The 21,114-nt window shown below is 44.4% G+C and overlaps 2 protein-coding genes and 2 long non-coding RNA genes across 6 annotated transcripts in view; 2 read left to right on the plus strand and 2 right to left on the minus strand.

Annotated features, from left to right (window-relative positions):
• The window catches only part of LOC308585576 (uncharacterized protein), a 136,957-nt gene that overhangs the window by 42,411 nt on the left and 73,432 nt on the right, over nucleotides 1–21,114 (minus strand). The window lies entirely within an intron of this gene.
• Nucleotides 5,831–8,845, plus strand: LOC308585589 (uncharacterized protein). The gene is made up of 3 exons (XM_081191372.1): nucleotides 5,831–6,025; nucleotides 6,802–6,965; nucleotides 7,633–8,845. The coding sequence occupies exons 1-3, from the start codon at nucleotides 6,007–6,009 to the stop codon at nucleotides 8,182–8,184; spliced, it is 735 nt and encodes a 244-aa protein (XP_081047498.1). The 5' UTR covers nucleotides 5,831–6,006; the 3' UTR covers nucleotides 8,185–8,845.
• LOC308585599 lies at nucleotides 8,919–16,174 on the plus strand. 2 transcript variants are annotated; one of them, XR_014007517.1, is made up of 4 exons: nucleotides 8,919–9,771; nucleotides 13,558–13,651; nucleotides 14,666–14,829; nucleotides 15,377–16,174. It is a non-coding gene; the product is annotated as an uncharacterized lncRNA (long non-coding RNA). The 2 variants fall into 2 exon arrangements; XR_014007518.1 differs by having other exon boundaries at nucleotides 8,919–9,766.
• Nucleotides 15,002–15,392, minus strand: LOC308585620. The gene is made up of 2 exons (XR_014007545.1): nucleotides 15,307–15,392; nucleotides 15,002–15,266 (listed from the first exon to the last, which is right to left on the minus strand). It is a non-coding gene; the product is annotated as an uncharacterized lncRNA (long non-coding RNA).

The following is a 21,114-nucleotide window of genomic DNA, read 5'->3' on the forward strand; positions in this document are numbered from 1 at the left end:
GTGGCCGGTGCGGCCGGGCCCCCCTGCACCCCCCACGCTACGCCACTCTGCAGCAGTAGCTTCAAAACCCACCTTGCCAGTTCCCAAAGGGCACCATGCACAGCAAAATCAAACGCCTTCGTTTTTCTCATTTATTTTTATTATTACTATGTATCTTTAAAAGATAAACATTCAGCGTAACAAAGAACTTAAACCGGAAGCCTTTCTTTAGCGCGCACACACACACCCTTAGGGGGATGATCCACCACTCATTTACTCGTGAGCAAGCCCGCCAAACTTGCTGACGAAACCGAAAGCCTCTTAACCCGCTGGCGAGAGGCTTAGCCGGGCCTCGCCCGCCCACCGGCTTCCTCTCGGAGGTTTTTGGGGAGCGCAGGGCGCGGCGAGGCCCGGTGGTGCGTCGGGGTGCGGAGGCTGCCTGTGCCGGCCAGGCGTCGGTGCTGCTGCAGCGGCTGCTCCTCCTGTGAGCAGTGAGTGGAGCGCAGCCGCAGCGGCGGCGGGGGGCGCGCGCGCGCTAGGGCGCAAGGCTGGCGGTGGCTGCGGGGAGCCCGGCGGAGGAAGGAACTTGTCCCTTCCCTCTGGACTCGCGCCCCCCCAGATGTTGCGCCCGGTGCGGCCGGCACCCTTGGCACCCCCCACGCTACGCCACTGCAAGGATGTCTGTGTTATCAACTACTGTTTTTGGTGCATCATTGCAGTTTAAAAGGTCATTATCCTCAACTGTATAATTCAGCATTTAGTTTCCCTCTGGTATCTTTTTACAAGCTCCCCACCAATTGTGTCCCTGCAACTCAGGATAATACTTTATGCATCCAATGAAGTGAATTATATTGTGTGTGTCATAATAAATTTGTTAATCTTTCAGGTGCTACAAGACTCTTCTGTTGGTTTTGCAGGATTGAAAAGATTCCCCCTGCACCAATTTTACAATGATTGCTTAAGGATTGAAATGGTAATCTAAAAAGCCATTGTGAAATGGGTACTAACTTTTTGTGCTAGATTCTACTGCATATGTGACCACCTTTCTGTATATGAGGTTTGTGTAGGAGAATGCCAGGTTCTCAAAGCATTCTGCTCTACACTGTAGCCAACCATATCACTATGCAATTCCAAAAGCAGGACACAGGTCAGGTGAGGACCCTTTCGCCCTGTTCTTTCCCAGCAATTGATATGCCTCTGATAGCATATATCCATAATGATTAGTAGCCACTGATAGTCTTAGCATTCATGAATTTGCCTAATCCCTTGAGAAAGCCATCTAGGTTGGCAGCCATAATCACATCTTGAGTAATTCCAGGACTGTGCTTACACACACACTCACACTCACACACACTAAGATGTGGACCCAGATCAGCCCTATCCCAACCTAGGTCACACCCAACCCAGATCTGGTCCTATATCAGGGTAGGACTAAAGGGGAATTGCAGGGTAGGACAAATCCACTAGATTCAGTTTGATCTGCCCAATCTAGCGCCCAGCCCCATTAAATTCGATAGTGCAGTGTTGAGAAATATAGTGGACTGGGCAGGTGAGGTTTTATGATATGGATTTGTCATATATTCCAAGCCCAAAGCCTATATCTCAGTGAATGGAGTAAATTCAGACTCACGCAGATTATGTAGAGGTACTCAACAGAGATGTCCTCTATCTCCACTGCTGTTCACACTTTCCACTGAAGAAGTATCTGAAGAAGTGTGCATGCACACGAAAGCTCATACCAAGAACTAACTTAGTTGGTCTTTAAGGTGCTACTGGAAGGAAGCTAAAATTAACTGACTTATTTTATTATGACTAAACCTGGTTAAATCAAGGCTGAACGGCACAGAAGGCAAACTGTATTGGGCACTATCTAGTTCACAGGCAACCCTCCTATAAAGCTTCATTGAAGGCAGTAGAGCACAAACCTTATATCCCCATCTCAAACTTCTGTTTTTTTTAAAAAAATGGAAGACTCATGAATGGAAACCAAACTTATTAACACAAAAAAGTGTTACCAAATCTACTTATAGCAGGATTTACAAATATTATTTTGCATACCAAAAAAATACAGCAACGTCCCACCACATTTATTTCCACCTACCGGTACATTTTTTACTACTGAAAAAAAGCTTCCGTGAAGGTTGGGGGCGTTACAGAAAGATGTGGAAACCTCAGCAAACATATCAGTACTGTCTCGGGAAAGATTACCCCTGAACAAAAGAGGGCTCGCATTGGGGGGTGGGAGAGACACGATTAAATGTCTCTAATTTCTGCCATCATCATCGCTTAGAAGGTCGGTATATTTCTGAAGAAGGCAATTGATTTAAATATGTGTTGCTGTAAGGTACTTACAGTAGGGACTAGCAGAATTTCCTGGAAAACGTTTACTTGTATCCTTTGGGATACAATACGTTGCAATATGCAAAATTTTACAAATTTCTGTCATGCCACCTCTTACTCAATTTTTCTCTAAACCAAAAAGTCCCCAATGCTCCAACCTTTCCTCATTGTTCCATCCACTTGATCACTCTGTCGGCCCTTTTCTGATTTATCTGAACTGGAGATCTGTCATAACACATCACATGCTTGTATGCAGAGGGTGGGATGGGGGGCGCAACTAATCCCTGCCCCGCTCCCCCTCTCCGGTCCTAATTGCTTTCTAAATTGTTGTTTCCTTTGCATGGCAGTGGTGGGGAGAAGGTGGGAAGAACGCTGCGTGTTTTGCAGTAGATCACAAAGGATTCCTGACCTCACCTCCCCGTGTTTATAAATACAGTAACCGCAAAATAATCCCCTCCCCCTCTACATTATACTGCTGAGATGAAAAATACTTGAGTTAAGCTGGAACGGATTTACGTGTGGAAAGCCTGTGAGCTCGCAATAATTCTGATTCTCAAAACAAGTTCCTGGGCTCATAATTCTTGTATTCTAAGTGTATGGCTTTTGTACTAAGCTCTTTATTGCTGGATCCTAGGTTCTAGTTAAAGGGAGGGAAGCAAATCTCTTCCTGCATGGTGCCTGTGACTTCCAGCCCCCTTATTGGGCCAATATTATTTCTGAGTGAGCAACTTGGATGGGTAAAATAGCATGGGATTTACACCTCTTCCCCAGCACCAAAAATCGTTCTGAATCTCTACTCCCCTCCCCTCGTTTGCTGTTTTCAAACCCAACAGCAGATGACTATTCCAGTTCTCCCAACATCTGTCCCAAGCAGTGACAGACCTACATTTTGGGGGCCCTTCACAACTAGCAATCAGTTCTGGGTAACAACTGTTGTCTTCTTCAATGGGGTTTTTCCCTGATAGATTACTACATTTAAAAAAAAGAATTTCTGTTCTGGGTTGTCACATCTGTCAAAGTCACTGGTGGGAATAAAAACGTTTCTGCTTGTGAACTAAATTCAGGTCTGGGGCCCCTCTGGGATTTGGCGCCCAGAATCTTAAGATTCATTGGTTTCCTAGGAGATATGCCCCTGATTCCAAGATGCTCTCTGTTTAACATAGGTAAAATACCGGAATCTAGATGCTAGAACAGCTCTGGAGAGATAGATAAATGCAATACAATAGATAAAAGGCAAGATTAAAACAACTCCCAATTGAGATCAAAAAGCTAAGACTGGAGGATAAAACCTGCAATAAAAACAAGATACAAACCTGAACTAAATCTAAATGTCTTCACTTGACACATACAAAAACATCAAAGTGATGCCAGGCAAGGGGGGCGACACCCATTATCAGGGGTGCCAACTTGAATAAAATAGTGGGGGTTCCAGGAAAGCCCCACCCCACATATTTTGTCACATGGCATGGCACATACACACCATTGAATGGCAATGTGCATCAGTTCTCCCAACATCAGTCCCAAGCAGTGACAGACCTACCTACATTTTAGGGGCCCTGTAGCTTGAGCTGTTCTGGGGTCCCCTTCACAACTAGCAATGAGTTCTGGGTAACCACTGTTATCTTCTTCAACAGATAACCACATTTAAAAAATCAGATTTTGGTTAGAATTTCTATTCTGGGTTGTTTCACGTGTCAAAGACATTGCTGTGAATAAAAATGTTTACGCATGTGGACTAAATCACTCTGAGATTAAGCACCCAGAATCTTAAGATTCATTGGTTTCGTAGTAGATCTGCCCCTGATTCCAAGCAGCTCTCTGTATAATATAGGCAAAGTACCGGAATCTAGATGCTAGAACAGCTCTGGAGAGAGAGATAAATGTAATACAATAGATAAAAGGCAAGATTAAAACAACTCCCAATTGAGATCAAAAAGCTAAGGTTGGAGGATAAAACCTACAATAAGGACAACTAGCTGCAACTAGATCTAAATGTCTTCATCTGACACATACAAAAACATCAAAGTGATGCCAGGCACGCCTCTCTGGGAGTGGAAGGTGCGGGATTTATTTCCCCACATCCATCTCTCTGAATGAGGGAAAGAGTTGAGTGGTGGAGAACAGAGGGCATCATTACGCAGGAGAGACTGCTAAATCTTAGTGAAAGGAAAGGTACTAGGTGGTGCGTCATCTGGTGTGGATGAGGAAAGACTGCAGCGTTATCGGCTGCCTTGGGTGGAATGTACACATAAAAAACACTCTTCAACTGCTTTTATTTAAAAAAAACATTTTGAAAAATATATTGAATTCCCTATAGCTCACCACAAAAAATGTAGTTCTTACTCGAAAAAAAATTTCTTTGCCGATTCTGAGTCAGCATACTTAGGATTAGGGTTTATAGGTACTCTTAGGGAGGGTCCCTTGTGTTAATTATCTTATGCAAAAATAACAAAGAATCTACCAACAGGGAACCATTCTTGATTAACAAACTGCCAGGGACTGGGAACATTCATTGTATGAGCTGGAAGGTTTCAGAACGTTTTCACTTCCTTTGAGGATTGGAGGCAACTATCTTGCCCCGGGTGCAGGGTGGAGCGGCAGGCTATTTGGATGCCGCAAGTCCCTGAAAGGCAGAGGAATATGCCACGTGAAAGTTGTGGGAATAGAAAGAGAGAAAGAGAAATAGTTGAAGTGAACAAGAAAGGAAGCACCAGCAACGTCTGAAGCAAGCCTAGGAAACGGAAAGTTCTCTTTCCCTCAGAATGCAACCCCCTTGCAGTTACAAGCGATAGTGCATTGCGACTGTGTAGATTCAGGATTTGGTTGCGACGTCTGTCCGAGGCTGAATACTCCGAGCATCTAACATCAACTGCTTGGGCTTGAAAGACCTACTGACTTCTTGGCAAGAGGAGTTTGCCTTCCCTTTATTTGCAATGGTGTTACTCACATTCTTCCCTTCAAGTTTTTGCACCGCCTAACCTTAACGAAAACCTCTAAGCGGCTTACGAAAGCAGGAACATGATCGATAAAAGTCAAAGTGAAAAACACGCAAAATGCAATAACAGTTAAGCAAAAACCACCGATTAAAGGGCATAGCAACTTTTTGCAGGTAAAATAAAGGAAACAAAGTTTATAGCAGGCGCCGAAAAGGGTGCTGTGAAGGCGCCTTCTTCATCTCAAAAGGCAGGGCGTTTCAGAGTGTACGTGCTGCATCTAGGCTTCTTGGGCAAAGCCTTTCAACATGCCTAAGTTTTGGCGCATCTCTGTCTGCACAATGAAAGCCTCATTATAATTTTTTTTTTTAATAAACCACAGTTCTGTCTGGCTCTATCGCTCCCCAACCCGTCTTCTCAATTCCCTTCTCTTCAACTGTGCGCCCTAATCTCCAAGCCCATGGGGCTATTTTCCAGTTTTGCTGAGGGGTGATGCTAAGGGAAGGGTGCGCTCCAGCCCATCTAGATTGGTCAAACAGCGCTTGAAAAGTGAACTTGAAACTCGCTCCTCCCCAAAAGCCGCCTCCCCATTGGAGCGCTTCTCTCCAAGGAAAACGCGCCGGCCAATTGGCAGCCAGGAGGGGCTATAAAGGCGCCGATCTCCAGAAACCTGGAGCGGGCCTTGAGGAGCAAGGGCAATTTTGGAAGCGAAAAGCAGCTTTGTTGGAAGAGAGCGAGGCAGCACTTTTGCAAGATGAAAACTACCGGCCGAGGTAAGAATAGAGGATTGTTAAAACGATTTTTAGTTCACTTGTCTTTAACAAAATTGCTCAAATGATTGATATAAATTCATGGTTTCATAAACGATGGTTTTTCTAAAGGAAGGTTGTTTCTGTTTCTGGGTCAGGATCAGGGTATAGGAAAGACTCATTTGTGGTAGCCGGGGAGGGATTACACAGGGGCTCAAATGTATTCGGTTGGAAACATTTCGCAAGATTGGTTTGCACATATTTTACTTGTAAGCATGAAGCATTTAGTGCATTTTACTGCATGAAGCATTTACACACACACTTTCTGAATGTTAAATCCCTTTCACATAAACGGGATTAAATTTCTTAATAAACGTGGTTAGGATCAGCTGCGGAAAACGATGGCAGGCATAGAAATAAGAGCGTAAACGTATTACCTAAAATTCTATGGTTTGTTTCCATTCAAGCCATGTTCAGAGCAACCGGAGGTTTATTTAAAGGCCACAAAGTGCGTGGAAATCCATGTCAGGTACAAAAGCCTTCCTGTAAAAAGCGAAAGCTTTGCCCTTCTGCGCTCTGCCGGGTGGGTGGTCAGCGGGGCGCTTGAAAGAATTGCCACTGAAGCCGGGGGTCGTTTTATGCAGTGTAGCCTCAGGCAGCGCCCGATTCTGGGGAACTTGTTCCCAGGCAAGTGAAGGCGATGCAGCCCTGAGCTTTCCATGTCGGGAGGAAGATCTGCAAGCGTCGATTCTGTTTAAGCCGAGCGCTTCCTTCAGATTTGCCTCTTTGTCTTTTCCCAGGAGGAAGCTACCCCAAAGTCGGAGGAGATAGGAGAAAAAGGACCGTTTTCACCCCTGCCCAAATCGAGCTTTTAAAGAAGGCATTTGAAGAAGACCAGTACCCCGGATACCAGACTAGGGAGGCGCTGGCGAGGTGCATCGGAGTCGAAGAAGATCGTGTGCACGTAAGAATCGGGATGGTGGGGGCTCCCAAGACTTCCCTAAACCGCACATACTGGAACAATCTGAAACGCTCAGAATAATCCTTGCGTAGTCGAAGGCCATGGTTCACCCGGGTGCCTCTCAGCATATCGCGAAAGGCGCCCTGTTCAAGAGCTAACTTCCTCTTTCTTGGTTTTTTTTTTTGGGGGGGAGGGTGTATCGTGGATGTAAAAGCTTTATACTTAACAGTAACTGGAGATTATGTACATGGGATATATGAATGTGGAGCTGAAGATAGTAGAAAAATGCTGCAGAGAACTAAAGAGAAACCCCAGAGGAATAAGCATAATTTATTAAATGTAATTCTCTCTGTTGGATCAAAAAGACATATTCATGGTAACAATGTCTTCTATATTCAAGAACATAATGCCTATATGCCTTTCACACAACACAAAACAAAATAAAAAAATTCCTTCCAGTAGCACCTTAAAGACCAACTAAGTTAGTTCTTGGTATGAGCTTTCGTGTGCATGCACACTTCTTCAGATTCTTTAAAACACAAAACAAGTTAACGTAGGTTCTCCCACTGTCATACACTAATCTTTGCTTAGTTGTTATACCTGAAAGTGAAATTATGACCTACCTGTTTGGAAATAATGGGCATTTGGTTCTCTCCTTTCTTCTGTTCAGATCTGGTTTCAAAACAGAAGGGCCAGAACACCAAAGAGGATAAGGATCGGGAACCATGCTGCAGCTCCTTATAGCCGCGGTGAGAGAACCAGTTTAAGAAGCAGCCTGGACAGCAGCCCAAGAAGCAGTCCAGGGAACAGCCAAAATATTCATATGGAACAATATTATCAGTCACAGAACTTTCATTATGCTGAAAGCTATGGAGGAGCAGAGTTGTGGCAGCCACCTCTCAACAAGACGCAACCGGGAGAGTGTGCCCCGGAACAGCAGAGCTCCCTGGAATTGAACCCTGCTTATTACCAGCAAACTGCTTTTTGTGGAACTGGGCTTTCTGAGACTTCCCAGGCGAGCAACTGCCCAGTTCCATATTACGGTGCGGAGATGGTGAGGCAGCCTCCACCATCAGCTGGGAACTTCTTCATGGCATCAAGTACTTACACTCCCTGGTCTGCAACGGGGAATTATTCAGCTACAAACCCTGTACAAATGCAGAATGTTGATGGAAGTGCTTTGGACTCTCAGTTTTTCTCTTTAAATCAGGTTCCACATTAACATCCCAACTCCTTCCTTGCTATCCTGTACATATTTTCCAAGCTCCCTCTTTTAATGCCTTTTAATGTATGACTTTGATATTTTGAATAAAGTTTGTTCCTTTACTAGTTTGTCTGGAGTCTTGATTTAATTTTCCATTTACTGCAACATTCACTTTCCTGTGTGCAAGCATATAAACATGGGCTTAATTTTTCCATAGAAAAAAAGTCAGTTGTGAGGTACATGTGGTTCTAGAGATAAAAGGTCAGGTCTCTCCCCCCCCCCCGTTAATTCCCCCCACCCCAAGGTTTGTGCTCTACTGCCTTCGATGAAGCTTTATGGGAGGGTTGCCTGTGAACTAGAGGTACCACTGTATATGCCTGAGGGAAGATAGCCGCGCCCTGTGGTGGCGCCTGGGGATCGGCTACGAGATAACTCTGAAGGGCTTCCCTCTCGACACTGTCTTCCCTTATTACGTTCCCGCAGCATCAGCGCCATAAGGAACGTCTTGCTGGGGCAACGGGGGGGGGGGTGTCCTTCCCGCTCCTCTTTCTGGTCCCAAAGGCCGCCCATCCCCCACTCCCTCTCGCTTAGCCGCGTAGAATCCAGGTTGACGCCGCGCGCCGTTTCCCGCCCAAACCGCCCCCGCCGGTCCTGCCTTCGCGCCTTTTGGCCACGGCTTCCCCTGCGGCGTCACACCAGGCGCCCTCCTTCTCCCTGGTCTCCCCGATTCTCTCCCCCTCCCTTCGGTCTCCTCTTCGCTCCCTCTTAACACAATGACCCCCCCACCCCACCCCGCAGGGGGGACCCACCCAGGAGGCGAGATAAGCGCATTAGCATGTCTGGCCTCTGAGGAAGGCTGCCCCCTCTCGCCTTCCCTTCTGCTCCTTTCATTCCTTCATCCTTCTGCTCCCCTCTGGCCCCTCCAGGCTCAGCGCGGGGGGGGGGGGGGCGGAACCGGCTGGGCTGCCCTAAATCCGCCTCTGCTTGGGAGCTGGATCTTCCTCACTTCCACTTCTACCCCACTCCAAATCTGCCTCTACAGCAGCTTCGGGGCAAAGAGGAGGCGCCACTGGTCTCTTCCCGCCTTTCTTCGCCATTTGATCTTGATCCCCCAACAATCTCCATTCTCCCCTTCTTCGGGGGGGGGGACGACAGTTTTGGGACTCGTCTCAGGTGACCAAATGACCCCCCTGCAGGAGTAAGTCTGGCCAAGGTAGCTGGGACGTCAGCTCAGGCAAATGCAACCCAGGGAGGATTTCACCCTGAAGCGTGTGCCCCCTTTTCATCTTTGCCTCCTTCTGAACCTGCCCCTGGGAATTCGGCTGGTGTTGCTCTCCCTCCTCCATAAGGAAATCCCTGAGGGCCCTCACACTAGCATTCCCTGGGCGGTTGCCAAATGATGAGGGGTGAGCACTCTGCACATGCCTGGGAGTAAACCATCTACCAGCTCCTGTTAGATTCCCTTAGGTGAGAGAAAGGGTTTCTAGAGTGATAGCCCAGTAGGTGCCTCCCAGAACTCATTGGAGGAAGACTAAATGGTGACCACCACAGCCCTGTCGAAAACGAGGACACAGATATCATTCAATGGGTCTGTGCTAATGTAAGGTAATATTGATCCTTATATATATTTGGAAGTATGGTTGATTCCCACCGCCCTCAATTTTATTATTTTATCTGTTAGTAAACCACGTTGCAGTTTTTTGTTTTACAATCAAGTGGTGTATACATTTAATGAAATAAACAAATGGCCAAAGGCAACTTAAAAACAATTACTGTAATTTAAATAGAAATATAATACTTCTCACCGTATTTTGGTGACCTGAATGCCTGCTTAGTCTGCTGTCCAAATGCTGACTGTTGGCGGGCATTTGTTTGAAAACTGCAGCTAGACTATAATGCTGTGTCTGCTATGTCTCTGTTACAGCACTCTTTTGTTTTTGGTTTGTTTGTTTTTTTATAAATTTTTGTTGAGTTTTCACATTTTACATTGACATCACAAACACACAGAGACAAAGACAAACATGCATAATTTCAAAACCTTACTTTCTTAACCACATTCTCTGACTTCCCCGCACCACCCCTTCATACATCCTAATTCCAATAGTTGGCTCAGCAAGTTCTTACTCTCATCTTCAAAATATTATTATAGTCTTTTTTTTGAAACTTGATTCTTCTTAATTAACCAATTTTAACTTATACATCAATTCTAATCTGAACATCCTTTTCTAAGGTCGACCTAAGTTCCCTTCCACAAATTTCCCAATTTTAAATATTAGTTACTAAACACACTAAATTTAAACATCATAAAATTCTCCTCCTTTTGGATTCAGAAGCTCTCACCCCCCCTCTTTCCCGGTTACGATCCCCCAAAACACAAAGAAAGAAAGAAAGAAAAAATGTCCACAATATCAGTTCTTAGCCTGGATTTCTCACGTCCAAGGCCTTCAAGTCCCCATCAGTCCCTCTCCGCCGATTTTGTTGATAGTCCTTTGTGTTGGTCATCGGGTCTCGAAGGAGCTCTTTCCCAATAGGATCCAAGTTTCTTCCAACCAGTCCTCCATATTCCAAAAGGGAGCCCCAATCATATTTCTTACTTCTTTTGAGTCCCAATAACCCAAATGTCCCAAAGGCTTCCCCTTTCATCTCCATAAAGGGATCACTCCCTACTTCATACTCAATTTCAGTCCAAATTCTCATCATCCGAATCTTATTTTCTTTGTAATCCACAAATTCCTTGTTTTCTTTATATTCCACAATTGTAGGCTTCTGGTTGGCCCTTTCCACCAGCAATATTTCCGCTCCTTCTTCCTCTAGTCCTACAGCACTCTTTTGTTAAATCAAATTTCCACTATACTTTTCTTCAACAAGGCTACACTTTCTGAAAAACAACCTACTCACAATGGGCTTCAGAAACCACAAAGTTGCTGTCTAACATCCTGCAGATTAACACACTCACACATATTAATTGATTGATTGATTGATTGACTGACTGATTACAGATCGTTCCAAAGAGCACCCACATTGAAGTATGATTTCTGGTAAAATATCTTATGGTTAAAAAAATCTTTAGGCAATCTTAATGCATGGAAGCGTTATGGGTATTTAAAGAGCTTAGATGGTTATTTGAAGATTGCTCTTTCAAAATATACATTGAGCTTTTGAAGGAAATGTCAAGACACGAGTCCAGTTTTTCTGATATCTGCAGGCATAACACGTTGCCCACAGTCAAAGTGGACTTATTTGAGTAATATAATAATTTTAATACTTGAAACGGAAATGAGATGAAGTGGGTGTCGATCAGGGAGAAAGAGCTTCATTGGCAGTAGCACCCCAGCTATGGAACAGCCTCCTCAGTGAGTCTTTCCTGGTGCCTTCTTTATCTTCTCTAAATCATCTAGTGAAGACCTTTTGGTTCACCCACATGGTTTAATTCTTTATTGAAGCTTGGGTGTTTCATACTCTCTGTGATGCCATCCATATAAGTTGCAAAAGATGTTTTTGGTTCTCTTTTATCTTTGGTTGATCATGGTATTTAATTATTATAAATCAAGACAGATGCATATAGTCAGAAATACGTCCCTCTCAATTCCTACCATTTCATTTACTTATGTTCTGGGATTTGGCGCCCAGAATCTTAAAATTCATTGGCTTCGTAGGGGATCTGCCCCTGATTCCAAGCTACTCTGTGTATAACATAGGCAAAATGACAGAATCTACATGCTAGAACAGCTTTAGAGAGATAGATAAATGTAATACAATAGATAAAAGGCAAGATTAAAACAACTCCCAATTGAGATCAAAAAGCTAAGGTTGGAGGATAAAACCTGCAATAAGAACAAGATCCAAAGCTGAAACTAAATCTAAATGTCTTCACCTGACACATACAAAAGCATCAAAGTGATGTCTCTGTGAGTGGAAGGTGCGGGATTTATTTCCCCACATCCATCTCTCTGAAAGAGGGTAAGAGTTGAGTGGTGGTGAACAGAGGGCATCATTACGCAGGAGAGACTGCTAAATAAGAGGGAGTCACCTTTTCTTTCAGTTGTTTTACTAAACTGAGTCAATCCCCTCCCTCCCTCCCAGGCCACCCCTTGGGCCGTTGACTCTTCGGCCGCCAGTAATAACCAATTGACTTTGACCTACTTTAGTCTGTGATTTCGTCCTTAGCCCTTGGTTTTAAGCAGTGGTTCCAACCTTAAACTGCCAAGCCAGTGCACGTAACTACGCCACAACTGAATAAAGTGGCGTGTCCCACACCTGCATCGTACATAAATCACACTTGCGGTCCAACCAAAGAACACGCGCCCCCTTTACAAGGTTGCACACACTTCGTATCTGAAACGGAATGCCATCCCAATGCAATCCCTTCTCCGTGGGTTTGAGGGACTGACACAACAGCCCTGCAATGCAAGTCTGTCGCAGCTCAGAGGTGGGGGGTTAGGTTGCTCTCGGTTTCCTACCCAAAATCCCTAATAGAAACACCCCTCGAGTTACAGCAAAGGTCAGCCTTATTGAAACTGCCCCCTTAGGCGTCCTCCCAGTGTAAATTCAACACTTCAACACGTATTTCCGAGCAGAAACCTGACCTCCTGGTCCGTGTGTTTCAGTAGCCATGAAGTTTAAATGTTCATTAAAACAACCATCAGCAAAGCGCTAATATCAAATTGGCATTGCTACTGTTCATATTAGGAAGTTACTTTGTGGTACATTCTGCTTTGAAATTTGTCAAATTATAATTTATGCGGTGAAACATTGTGATCTTTGAATCTTGGAGGAGAAAGGGACATAATGTATAAACGAACTCGTAATAGGTTGAAACGCAGCTATGTATTTGATACCTCAACTATGCTTGCTTGTTTTCCTTTCCTCGTCCTCCTACAAATAAACCCAATTCTATGTTCTTATGGCTTTTATTTACTGAATTTATACGCCGCCCTTCGGAGCCCACATCGGCAAACAGAAACAGTACACACTTTAAAAACAGAAACAAAGCAAAAGCATTCTAAAACATTTCGAACGTTAAAAAAATAACAATTGCAAACACCTAAAAGCAATTTCAGTTTGGAAGAATCCTAAAAGTAATTATAGGAGGTTTGTTGGTTTGTTTTTTCAACTATTCTTCTGTCCGCTGATCTCGGGGTTGTCAGGAGCATTATTCTGCAGCCACCAAATGACTGAGCAAACAGGAATATTTTCAAATTCCTAATGAAACGCAATAATGATGAAGACGGGGCAGCTCACTAGAGAGAGCATTCCGCAACCGGGGAACCTCTTTAAATGGGCTGGCCGTCCAGACTGAATTAAAGCAAATTAAACCAACTACAACGGCACTGTCGTCTTATTTATTTGTTTGGGTTTATAAAAGATTAACATACGAATCCTAACTTGCAGGTACCAGCTTGGAAAAGGCATTCTTGGTGCAAGGAACTCCTCTTCTAAGATGGCGGGTGACCTTGAATATCCAATGCACCGTTTTGAAAAGAACGTAAGCTGTTTCCTAAGTCTTCAAAACTAGCGAAAAATGAATGCAAATTTAATCATATGTTAATAAAATATAGATTGCTTACATAGCTTAGATTTCTTTCTTCGGTTGCCGCCGCTCTTATGTATACCGTATTATTCGCATTTGATACGATTGCTGGCAGTTGCCAGAGCCTCCATCCAAGGCGATGTACTAATTTATTTAGACGGCAGAGGCTGAAATGAGGGGTATTGGAATTAAGTTGTTCCAAGCTTCTTTGTCGATATGAAATAATTTACACTTGCTTCTTTTTAGAACAACAACAAAACCTTTTTAAAAAGGAGAGTACCCGTTTAAGATACGAAGTGTGTGCTAAAGTGTGTATGTGTGTGTGTGGGGGGGTGTTCTTTGGTTGGACCTCGCAAGTGTGATTTTTGTACAATGCGGGTGTGGCTTGGCAAAGAAAAGGTGTTGCAGGCGCCGAAAGATCTCTCTCTCTCTCTCTCTCTCTCTCTCTCTCTCTCTCTCTCTCTCTCTCTCTCTCTCTCTCTCTCTCTCTCCTCTTCCATTCAGATGAGGAATCAATTGCCAAAGGGGTGTCGGAGGGAGGGGTTAGAGCCAGTTTGGCAAAGCAACTGATTTTTTGAAAGAGAATGTAACTGTTTCTATTGGTTGAGAAGCAAGGGTGAAACGCAAAAATGATGAAGACGGGGCAGCTGACTGGGAGGGCATTCCGCAACCGGGAAACCTCGTATTGGTAGAGAAGTAAGGGTGGGGTGACTCCCTCGTATTGGTTGAGAAGTAAGGGTGGGGTCGCCCAACGGAGATAAATGCCCAGACCGAATCCCCTGCCGAGTGAACGAACCTGAGGGAGTTTTTTTTCATGATGGCAACCAACAAGGAAGGTAAGAGAAACTTTTTTTAAAAAATGATTATTAAGCCCTGAGCTTTCCATGTCGGGAGGAACTTCGGCAAGCGTCGCTTCAGTTTAAGCTTGCCCAGCGCTTCCTTCAGATTTGCCTCTTTGTCTTTTCCCAGGACGAAGCTACCCCAAAGTCGGAGGAGATAGGAGAAAAAGGACCGTTTTCACCCCTGCCCAAATCGAGCTTTTAAAGAAGGAGTTTGAAAAGAACCAGTACCCCGGATACCAGACCAGGGAGGCGCTGGCGAGGTGCATAGGAATCGAAGAAGATCGTGTGCACGTAAGAATCGGGATGGTGGGGGCTCCCAAGACTTCCCTAAACCGCACATACTGGAACAATCTGAAACGCTCAGAATAATCCTTGCGCAGTCGAAGGCCATGGTTCAACTTATCGCGAAAGGCGCCTTGTTCAAGAGCTAACTTCCTCTTTCTTGGTTTTTTTTTTTTGGTGGGGGAGGGTGTATCGTGGATGTAAAAGCTTTATACTTAACAGTAACTGGAGATTATGTACATGGGATATATGAATGTGGAGCTGAAGATAGTAGAAAAATGCTGCAGAGAACTAAAGAGAAACCCCAGAGGAATAAGCATAATTTATTAAATGTAATTCTCTCTGTTGGATCAAAAAGACATATTCATGGTAACAATGTCTTCTATATTCACAGAACATAATGCCTATATGCCTTTCACACAACACAAAACAAGTTAACGTAGGTTCTCCCACTGTCATACACTAATCTTTGCTTAGTTGTTATACCTGAAAGTGAAATTATGACCTACCTGTTTGGAAATAATGGGCATTTGGTTCTCTCCTTTCTTCTGTTCAGATCTGGTTTCAAAACAGAAGGGCCAGAACACCAAAGAGGATAAGGATCGGGAACCATGCTGCAGCTCCTTATAGCCGCGGTGAGAGAACCAGTTTAAGAAGCAGCCTGGACAGCAGCCCAAGAAGCAGTCCAGGGAACAGCCAAAATATTCATATGGAACAATATTATCAGTCACAGAACTTTCATTATGCTGAAAGCTATGGAGGAGCAGAGTTGTGGCAGCCACCTCTCAACAACACGCAACCAGGAGAGCATCTCTCTGCCCCGCAACAGCAGGATTCCCTGGAATCGAACCCTACTTGTTACCAGCAAGCTGCTTTTTGTGGAACTGGGCTTTCTGAGACTTCCCAGGTGAGCAACTGCCCAGTTCCATATTACGGTGCGGAGATGGTGAGGCAGCCTCCACCATCAGCTGGGAACTTCTTCATGGCATCAAGTACTTACACTCCCTGGTCTGCAACGGGGAATTATTCAGCTACAAACCCTGTACAAATGCAGAATGTTGATGGAAGTGCTTTGGACTCTCAGTTTTTCTCTTTAAATCAGGTTCCACATTAACATCCCAACTCCTTCCTTGCTATCCTGTACATATTTTCCAAGCTCCCTCTTTTAATGCCTTTTAATGTATGACTTTGATATTTTGAATAAAGTTTGTTCCTTTACTAGTTTGTCTGGAGTCTTGATTTAATTTTCCATTTACTGCAACATTCACTTTCCTGTGTGCAAGCATATAAACATGGGCTTAATTTTTCCATAGAAAAAAGTCAGTTGTGAGGTACATGTGGGTCTAGAGATAAAAGGTCACGTCTCTCTCCCCCCCGTTAATTTCCCCCACCCCAAGGTTTGTGCTCTACTGCCTTCGATGAAGCTTTATGGGAGGGTTGCCTGTGAACTAGAGGTACCACTGTATATGCCTGAGGGAAGATAGCCGCGCCCTGTGGTGGGGATCGGCTACGAGATAACTCTGAAGGGCTTCCCTCTCGACACTGTCTTCCCTTATTACGTTCCCGCAGCATCAGCGCTATAACGAACGTCTTGCTGGGGCAACGGGAGAGGGTTGTCCTTCCCGCTACTCTTTCTGGTCCCAACGGCCGCCCACCCCCCACTCCCTCTGGCTTCACCGCGTAGAATCCAGGTTGACGCCGCGCGCCGTTTCCCGCCCAAACCGCCCCCTCGAATGTCCTGCCTTGGCGCCCTTTGGCCACGGCTTCCCCTGCGGCGTCACACCAGGCGCCCTCCTCCTCCTTCTCCCTGGTCTCCCCGATTCTCCCCCCCTCCCCTCGGTCTCCTCTTCGCTCCTTCTTAACACAATGACCCCCCCACCCCACCCCGCAGGGGGGACCCACCCAGGAGGCGAGATAAGCGCATTAGCATGTCTGGCCTCTGAGGAAGGCTGCCCCCTCTCGCCTTCCCTTCTGCTCCTTTCATTCCTTCATCCTTCTGCTCCCCTCTGGCCCCTCCAGGCTCAGCGCGGGGGGGGGGGGGGCGGAACCGGCTGGGCTGCCCTAAATCCGCCTCTGCTTGGGAGCTGGATCTTCCTCACTTCCACCCCACTCCAAATCTGCCTCTACAGCAGCTTCGGGGCAAAGAGGAGGCGCCACTGGTCTCTTCCCGCCTTTCTTCACCATTTGATCTTGATCCCCCAACAATCTCCATTCTCCCCTTCTTGGGGGGGGGGGACGGACGACAGTTTTGGGACTCGTCTCAGGGGACCAAATGACCCCCCTGCAGGAGTAAGTCTGGCCAAGGGGGCTGGGACGTCAGCTCAGGCAAATGCAACCCAGGGAGGATTTCACCCTGAAGCGTGTGCCCCCTTTTCATCTTTGCCTCCTTCTGAACCTGCCCCTGGGAATTCGGCTGGTGTTGCTCTCCCTCCTCCATAAGGAAATCCCTGAGGGCCCTCACACTAGCATTCCCTGGGCGTTTGCCAAATGATGAGGGGTGAGCACTCTGCACATGCCTGGGAGTAAACCATCTACCAGCTCCTGTTAGATTCCCTTAGGTGAGAGAAAGGGTTTCTAGAGTGATAGCCCAGTAGGTGCCTCCCAGAACTCATTGGAGGAAGACTAAATGGTGACCACCACAGCCCTGTCGAAAACGAGGACACAGATATCATTCAATGGGTCTGTGCTAATGTAAGGTAATATTGATCCTTATATATATTTGGAAGTATGGTTGATTCCCACCGCCCTCAATTTTATTATTTTATCTGTTAGTAAACCACGTTGCAGTTTTTTGTTTTACAATCAAGTGGTGTATACATTTAATGAAATAAACAAATGGCCAAAGGCAACTTAAAAACAATTACTGTAATTTAAATAGAAATATAATACTTCTCACCGTATTTTGGTGACCTGAATGCCTGCTTAGTCTGCTTTCCAAATGCTGACTGTTGGCGGGCATTTGTTTGAAAACTGCAGCTAGACTATAATGCTGTGTCTGCTATGTCTCTGTTACAGCACTCTTTTGTTTTTGGTTTGTTTTTTTATAAATTTTTGTTGAGTTTTCACATTTTACATTGACATCACAAACACACAGAGACAAAGACAAACATGCATAATTTCAAAACCTTACTTTCTTAACCACATTCTCTGACTTCCCCGCACCACCCCTTCATACATCCTAATTCCAATAGTTGGCTCAGCAAGTTCTTACTCTCATCTTCAAAATATTATTATAGTCTTTTTTTGAAACTTGATTCTTCTTAATTAACCAATTTTAACTTATACATCAATTCTAATCTGAACATCCTTTTCTAAGGTCGACCTAAGTTCCCTTCCACAAATTTCCCAATTTTAAATATTAGTTACTAAACACACTAAACTTAAACATCATAAAATTCTCCTCCTTTTGGATTCAGAAGCTCTCACCCCCCCTCTTTCCCGGTTACGATCCCCCAAAACACAAAGAAAGAAAGAAAGAAAAAATGTCCACAATATCAGTTCTTAGCCTGGATTTCTCACGTCCAAGGCCTTCAAGTCCCCATCAGTCCCTCTCCGCCGATTTTGTTGATAGTCCTTTGTGTTGGTCATCGGGTCTCGAAGGAGCTCTTTCCCAATAGGATCCAAGTTTCTTCCAACCAGTCCTCCATATTCCAAAAGGGAGCCCCAATCATATTTCTTACTTCTTTTGAGTCCCAATAACCCAAATGTCCCAAAGGCTTCCCCTTTCATCTCCATAAAGGGATCACTCCCTACTTCATACTCAATTTCAGTCCAAATTCTCATCATCCGAATCTTATTTTCTTTGTAATCCACAAATTCCTTGTTTTCTTTATATTCCACAATTGTAGGCTTCTGGTTGGCCCTTTCCACCAGCAATATTTCCGCTCCTTCTTCCTCTAGTCCTACAGCACTCTTTTGTTAAATCAAATTTCCACTATACTTTTCTTCAACAAGGCTACACTTTCTGAAAAACAACCTACTCACAATGGGCTTCAGAAACCACAAAGTTGCTGTCTAACATCCTGCAGATTAACACACTCACACATATTAATTGATTGATTGATTGATTGACTGACTGATTACAGATCGTTCCAAAGAGCACCCACATTGAAGTATGATTTCTGGTAAAATATCTTATGGTTAAAAAAATCTTTAGGCAATCTTAATGCATGGAAGCGTTATGGGTATTTAAAGAGCTTAGATGGTTATTTGAAGATTGCTCTTTCAAAATATACATTGAGCTTTTGAAGGAAATGTCAAGACACGAGTCCAGTTTTTCTGATATCTGCAGGCATAACACGTTGCCCACAGTCAAAGTGGACTTATTTGAGTAATATAATAATTTTAATACTTGAAACGGAAATGAGATGAAGTGGGTGTCGATCAGGGAGAAAGAGCTTCATTGGCAGTAGCACCCCAGCTATGGAACAGCCTCCTCAGTGAGTCTTTCCTGGTGCCTTCTTTATCTTCTCTAAATCATCTAGTGAAGACCTTTTGGTTCACCCACATGGTTTAATTCTTTATTGAAGCTTGGGTGTTTCATACTCTCTGTGATGCCATCCATATAAGTTGCAAAAGATGTTTTTGGTTCTCTTTTATCTTTGGTTGATCATGGTATTTAATTATTATAAATCAAGACAGATGCATATAGTCAGAAATACGTCCCTCTCAATTCCTACCATTTCATTTACTTATGTTCTGGGATTTGGCGCCCAGAATCTTAAAATTCATTGGCTTCGTAGGGGATCTGCCCCTGATTCCAAGCTACTCTGTGTATAACATAGGCAAAATGACAGAATCTACATGCTAGAACAGCTTTAGAGAGATAGATAAATGTAATACAATAGATAAAAGGCAAGATTAAAACAACTCCCAATTGAGATCAAAAAGCTAAGGTTGGAGGATAAAACCTGCAATAAGAACAAGATCCAAAGCTGAAACTAAATCTAAATGTCTTCACCTGACACATACAAAAGCATCAAAGTGATGTCTCTGTGAGTGGAAGGTGCGGGATTTATTTCCCCACATCCTTCTCTCTGAAAGAGGGTAAGAGTTGAGTGGTGGTGAACAGAGGGCATCATTACGCAGGAGAGACTGCTAAATAAGAGGGAGTCACCTTTTCTTTCAGTTGTTTTGCTAAACTGAGTCAATCCCCTCCCTCCCTCCCAGGCCACCCCTTGGGCCGTTGACTCTTCGGCCGCCAGTAATAACCAATTGACTTTGACCTACTTTAGTCTGTGATTTCGTCCTTAGCCCTTGGTTTTAAGCAGTGGTTCCAACCTTAAACTGCCAAGCCAGTGCACGTAACTACGCCACAACTGAATAAAGTGGCGTGTCCCACACCTGCATCCTACATAAATCACACTTGCGGTCCAACCAAAGAACACGCGCCCCCTTTACAAGGTTGCACACACTTCGTATCTGAAACGGAATGCAATCCCAATGCAATCCCTTCTCCGTGGGTTTGAGGGACTGACACAACAGCCCTGCAATGCAAGTCTGTCGCAGCTCAGAGGTGGGGGGTTAGGTTGCTCTCGGTTTCCTACCCAAAATCCCTAATAGAAACACCCCTCGAGTTACAGCAAAGGTCAGCCTTATTGAAACTGCCCCCTTAGGCGTCCTCCCAGTGTAAATTCAACACTTCAACACGTATTTCCGAGCAGAAACCTGACCTCCTGGTCCGTGTGTTTCAGTAGCCATGAAGTTTAAATGTTCATTAAAACAACCATCAGCAAAGCGCTAATATCAAATTGGCATTGCTACTGTTCATATTAGGAAGTTACTTTGTGGTACATTCTGCTTTGAAATTTGTCAAATTATAATTTATGCGGTGAAACATTGTGATCTTTGAATCTTGGAGGAGAAAGGGACATAATGTATAAACGAACTCGTAATAGGTTGAAACGCAGCTATGTATTTGATACCTCAACTATGCTTGCTTGTTTTCCTTTCCTCGTCCTCCTACAAATAAACCCAATTCTATGTTCTTATGGCTTTTATTTACTGAATTTATACGCCGCCCTTCGGAGCCCACATCGGCAAACAGAAACAGTACACACTTTAAAAACAGAAACAAAGCAAAAGCATTCTAAAACATTTCGAACGTTAAAAAAATAACAATTGCAAACACCTAAAAGCAATTTCAGTTTGGAAGAATCCTAAAAGTAATTATAGGAGGTTTGTTGGTTTGTTTTTTCAACTATTCTTCTGTCCGCTGATCTCGGGGTTGTCAGGAGCATTATTCTGCAGCCACCAAATGCCTGAGCAAACAGGAATATTTTCAAATTCCTAATG

This window comes from Podarcis bocagei, assembly GCF_964188305.1.
Source record: "Podarcis bocagei genome assembly, chromosome: 4".
In the NCBI taxonomy this organism is placed as follows: domain Eukaryota; kingdom Metazoa; phylum Chordata; class Lepidosauria; order Squamata; family Lacertidae; genus Podarcis; species Podarcis bocagei.

Excerpts from the sequence above, each read along its gene's own strand:
- LOC308585589 (XM_081191372.1), top strand. Across the intron at positions 6,966-7,632 it reads TCGAAGAAGATCGTGTGCAC|ATCTGGTTTCAAAACAGAAG; the intron begins GTAAGAATCGGG and ends TCTTCTGTTCAG.